The sequence below is a fragment of the Triticum dicoccoides genome, chromosome 4A (genome assembly GCF_002162155.2).
Source record: "Triticum dicoccoides isolate Atlit2015 ecotype Zavitan chromosome 4A, WEW_v2.0, whole genome shotgun sequence".
Taxonomy (NCBI): domain Eukaryota; kingdom Viridiplantae; phylum Streptophyta; class Magnoliopsida; order Poales; family Poaceae; genus Triticum; species Triticum dicoccoides.
The window spans coordinates 615418478-615423481 of NC_041386.1; the positions used below are offsets into that span (position 1 = coordinate 615418478).

The 5004-nt window shown below is 49.5% G+C and overlaps 1 protein-coding gene across 1 annotated transcript; it reads right to left on the bottom strand.

The window, feature by feature from the left end:
* Positions 1-1809: 1809 nt before the first annotated feature.
* Positions 1810-4414, bottom strand: LOC119287368. The gene is made up of 3 exons (XM_037566907.1): positions 3103-4414; positions 2869-3015; positions 1810-2294 (listed from the first exon to the last, which is right to left on the bottom strand). Exons 1-3 carry the CDS (start codon positions 4027-4029, stop codon positions 1959-1961), a joined length of 1410 nt encoding a protein of 469 aa, XP_037422804.1. The 5' UTR covers positions 4030-4414; the 3' UTR covers positions 1810-1958.
* Between the last annotated feature and the right edge of the window lie 590 nt (positions 4415-5004).

The following is a 5004-nucleotide window of genomic DNA, read 5'->3' on the forward strand; positions in this document are numbered from 1 at the left end:
CAGCCGCGGGTCAGCGCTGGAGCCGCTCGCCGCGGGTCAGCGCTGGAGTCGCCACGGGTCGTTGTTGCAACCGCCAGAGCCGCTGCGGGTCACCGCTGGAGCCGCCCGCCCCTCCACCTCCTCCTCTGCGACGCGCTGCTCTGCCTCACGGCGACGCAATCTCTCGCGCGGTCGCGGCGGGGGCAACAGCGACGGCAGGAGCTTGGTGGGCACGACGACGGCGGGGGCAGCAGCGTGGCGGGGGCAGCCGTCGTCGCTCACGGCGGGGGCAGCAGCGCGGCGCTGGCGGCCACGCGGCAGTGGCCGGCCCCAGGAGCTTGGTGGGCACGACGACGGCGAGGTGGGAGCGACGACGGCGAGGCGGGAGCGGGCGCGCGCGTGCGGGTGCGGCTCCGGCGCGAAGGATGGCCAGGGTGGCACCTGGTTCGTGGGCCCAAGCGGTCAGATTTGTGCTTAGCGCGGGCCAAGCGAGCGATTTCGCGACTTGGTAGTTTTTTGCCACGGATTAAGAAAAAAGTGGTAGTTTTTCGCACAAAATCGTAAAGTGGTAGTTTTTCGTCACGGTTCCGTGAATTGTGATAGTTTTTGGTTAAATACTCTAGCCATAGAGATGTATCAGGAAAGTGTGCCTCTGTTATAAGAGGTGGATATCTGTACAACAAAGGCATTTTCATTATTTTTCTGTTGCTGCATACCTTGCTTCATTTTGGTCTCCATATTTCTAACACTATCTCTATCCGGTGATTTTCCAGTATTACTTGCGGCCACTTTCTACTAGTTCAGGTTTACCAAAGTACAATTCTGGAAGAGAATTTGAACACAACCCTCCAAGAAGTGCCCAGACCAGCGTGCAGTAGACAACTAGAAAAGCAGTGTTCAAATATATTACCCACACTGTAATGTAAAGTCCACACTAATTCATGGATATATTGCATCCACATTTTATAACAAGGAAATACATAAACAAGTACCAGCTGCCATGCTTGTCTCACAGACCCACACTGCAGTCTGTCTTGATGATCTTTATAATCATCCGCATCTGCAGCTGTGCTTGACTCTGTAGTAAATTAACAGCTTAATCAGACACGGCCAGCCAAGATAAAAGGAAAAGAAAAATGGTTCTTAAATAAATTTGGACAGATCCCAGTCCAATTTTGTAAAGACAAATCAGCCAGTTTATGCACAATTTGTTCCAGATAATGGAATAGGAAGAGAGCACCTTTCCCAACCAGTTTATAGTTAACATATTCTTTGATTAAATTCCAAATCTACCACACAAATGTGGAAACAACGATAGTTTGTTCTACCCTGCTGAAGTAAGAGTGCACATTGACAGAGAAGTGCCAAACTTCGGTTCAAACAAAGAATCACCTTCCGCCTCCAGACCGGAGTTTCAACGCCACTATTCATTCCTCGTTTTCCAAGCAGCATCAGCAAGCTTCGACCATCGCTACAGGAGAACGAAAGCTTGTGGTTGCAACCATGGGCTTGGGCCACTAAATTCTTATTCGACTTTCTATATTCGTCAATTTGCCACGCACAAATTTCCTTTTCTTTTTGACCCTCATTTGGCCACGACCAAAAAACAAAAACTAGAAGGAAAATGGAACACCATTTCCCAGACACCAAATTAGCTATCATCAAACGAGCTGTTTGCTATGCAGAAGAGATGCTGAAAACATAATCTCTATCAGCGTATTTTACTGTTTTTCACCTGGTACCATTTCCTACTATCCCAAAGTCACATTCTGAAAAGAGAATGCCTCACAAATTTGAATCAAACCCTCCAGGAGGTGCACAGATCAGCAATTTGAAAAGCAGTGCACAAATAATAATACCCATGCTGTAATGTAAAGTCGACACCAATAAGTATTTTTTAAACCAATATCCATCATTGCTCTAGCAGAAGCCATGAGCACTTATTTTATGAGATTATTATCATTTCTTGACCATACCCATCAACAAATTATTATCTTCGCAGACGAGGAAGATTCAAGTGTGAGTCGCTCCTTAATCTGACGCCTGCTAGCTTCATCCACCTGGGATCTCCTCGGATCAATGGCATTGCACTCCTTGCATGGGTCCTCACCATGAAGCTCGATTCTCTTCAACCTCACAACATGTGCCATGACTAGCCTTATATAGTTTGTCACCTTGACCTCCTCCTCGAACCCTAACATCATCAGCAACTTCAAGTTCAGATGCTTCAGATCCTTCGATGGCTCCCACACCACATTCGTCTTTTCGGCAGTGTCGTAAAGCTTTTTGCCACATGTATGTCGAGTTCGAGATAACTTCATGCATGGACATAGAAAACAGATAACACATGTTAACTAAACTTGCCACCAACCAAATGCAAGACAATGTAAAAAAACAACTGCAATTAAATATTTTGGCCACCTAAAAATTTGAAAAGCACTCAATACTAATATTGAATCTACCCCCTTGTAGAGTTTTTGGATGAATTTGGATGAACTGAATCCTACGTAAAGTAAGACACATAAATATGCTTCTGGGATTCCTATGAAATTAGAGCTATATTCCTCCTATGCTGCTCACCTGTTTGTTTATTTCTTTCAACCAACATACTTTGTAATAAATAATTTTAATGAAAAGGGATATGTGCATCTTTCCTCCTTGCCAAAAAGAAAACAAGGAGAGAATTTTGGAGAACTCTAAAACAAGGTACTACAATCCAGCAGAATTTTTTTTGTATTGCACGGACATTGTCTTACAGCAAGATTAAAATGAGGACTGTACACACTACTTCTAACATTCGTGGTAGATTAGAAAATCAGATCAATTTCCTATGTTGTTGATGCTGAATATTCCAGTAACATGCCATTCTAGAATGAGTCACATCCATACCTTGAAATTCCGTAGGGCAGGTGCAGCTTCTAGGATAAACAGGGTCCAGCTCAGATCACACTCAGGGAAGATACCAAAAAGATACACGTCGGTCAGGTTTCTGAATATAGCAGTGAGCCGCTTCGGCTGCTCCGGCTGAATCCAAATCTGCAACATGAAGAACACAAAATACACAGCTGAAATTGGTAAAATAGAACAGCGGGTGATGTGTAAATGCACAGAAATTAACTTTACCGTTTGGCTGAAGAAATTGAGATTCAGTTTCGACAGATTCCTGGAACTCCTTGAAAGGCACTCACTCAACATGAGTGGAGCTTGCGACGCCTTGGCAAGATAACCGAGGTTCACATGGCAAAGCTGGGGAACGTCGCCGAAGCGCACTGGAGGGTTCTCGTAGCGCCGAGAACAGCACAGTACTGTCCTGAGCTCGGGGACGGAGATGAGTTCGATCCGTTCACAACGAAAACGGATGCAGTCGAGCCTCCGAAGCCCCGAGCATGGGGTATCAATCCTGAGCGCCAACCGCTGATCAACCAGTCTGCAGGAACTCAGGGTGAGGTGCTTGAGCTTATTGCAAGCGTTAATAAGTGCGGTGACGTCGGAATGTCCAAACACAAGGTTCTTGAGTGTAAGCCTCGTGAGCCACCAGAAGGCGACCGGGTAGGCCTGGGAGAAGGACATGAACTGCTGCCCGAATTCAGCAAGCAGGCTGGCGTTGCTCCCTCGCGGCGGGGATATGGAGAACTCAAGGCATCCAGTCTTGCCGTAGCTCACAACGTCCTCGACGGTGCGGCCTATTGAGCTCAGGTGAGGGGGTGACATGTAAAAGCCGAGGATGAGGGCTTTGATGGGAATGATGGCAGCACTGCCGCCCTCGCCCTCGGCCAGAGGAACCACCACAGAGAGCAACCTCTGTGCCGCGCCCGTGAAGGCGTCCATGACCTCGAGCGGCGTGGCGCCTTGGCCTTGGAAGTGACCGACGTCGAGGTGCAGGCGCGATAGCCGGTACGGGAGGTCACGCCACCGCGTGGAGAGCGCGCCGGCGCGGACCGCCTCACGCAGGTCGAGCCGCTCGAGAATTGCGAGGAGGAGGTCGTCGGTGAGCGCGCTGATTCTGTCCTCATCCCGGCCGACATTGAGCTTGTGCGGCGGTGACTCCATGGCCGGGAATCGGAGACCGATCTGTTGGTTGGAACCCTAGCCGGAACCAATCGCTGAGATGCGCCCGTTGGGACGGCCTCCTGCTCCGGGGATGCGGCCCCTCATCCTCCCTCCGGCGAGCCGCTCCCCACCTCCCACGCGTGGCCGTGGATCTGGGTCCGCCGCGCGGCCAGCTCGATGGATCCGGCGGCCCCGGCCTCCTCCTCGACCCCCTCCGGCGTTCTGCTGCTAGTCGATTTGGATGATTTGGTGGCTGATTAGATGGTGGATGTGTCGGATTGGAGTGGATTTGTGAGTGGATTGGAGCTCTCAGAGAGTGGGGATCCACAGAGACGGAGGAGAAGAAGAAGCCTCGTGATGTGCTGTGCTGTGTTAGAGAAAGAAGGCACCTTCCAAATATAGTCTGGAGTACTCACACTCTCGTGTGCTAGTGCTGTCACTTTGTGAATTTTCACTCCCACCCAAATACTCCTATATGAAATTATAGGTTCATCGTAGATCAAACTAACATCAAATATTTATCGTCACGCACGCATGACTAGAAACCCTAACCATGCCCCCTCAAGGAGAGGGCAGGTACCCATGTCGGAGCTTCGTCGAATACGTCCTAATCGACAAACCCGAGGAGGATCGGAAAGCCCAGAAAACAAACTCGAAGAAGAAGCGTCGTCAACTGCCCCTGCGCCGCACCTGCGAGAACTAAAAACCCCTAACCCAAACTACTAGCCCGAGTGAAGGCGCTAGGATTTCCCTCCCCACCGCCACCACCACTGGAGTGGCAGAGAAAGGGGGGGTAGCTAATCCACGGGCTCGCCCGCAAAATCTGGAGGAGAGAGTTTACCCTAGCCGCCGAGGGGAAGGGGAGAAAACTCATGAAGATTAATCTGCGCTCATGTATTGTCTAAGAGCATCTTCAACTGGATTGACATGTCATCCTTTTAGGGACATCCGATAAAATTAGAACAAAACTGGATT

What these genes read in the sequence shown, in the direction of transcription:
- LOC119287368 (XM_037566907.1), bottom strand. Translation starts at nt 4,029, where the DNA reads ATGGAGTCACCGCCGCACAAGCTCAATGTCGGCCGGGATGAGGACAGA. An exon ending in TCAATTTCTTCAGCCAAACG is followed by an intron (nt 3,016 to 3,102) that starts GTAAAGTTAATT and finishes TTCATGTTGCAG; the next exon opens with ATTTGGATTCAGCCGGAGCA. An exon ending in CTGCCCTACGGAATTTCAAG is followed by an intron (nt 2,295 to 2,868) that starts GTATGGATGTGA and finishes CCATGCATGAAG; the next exon opens with TTATCTCGAACTCGACATAC.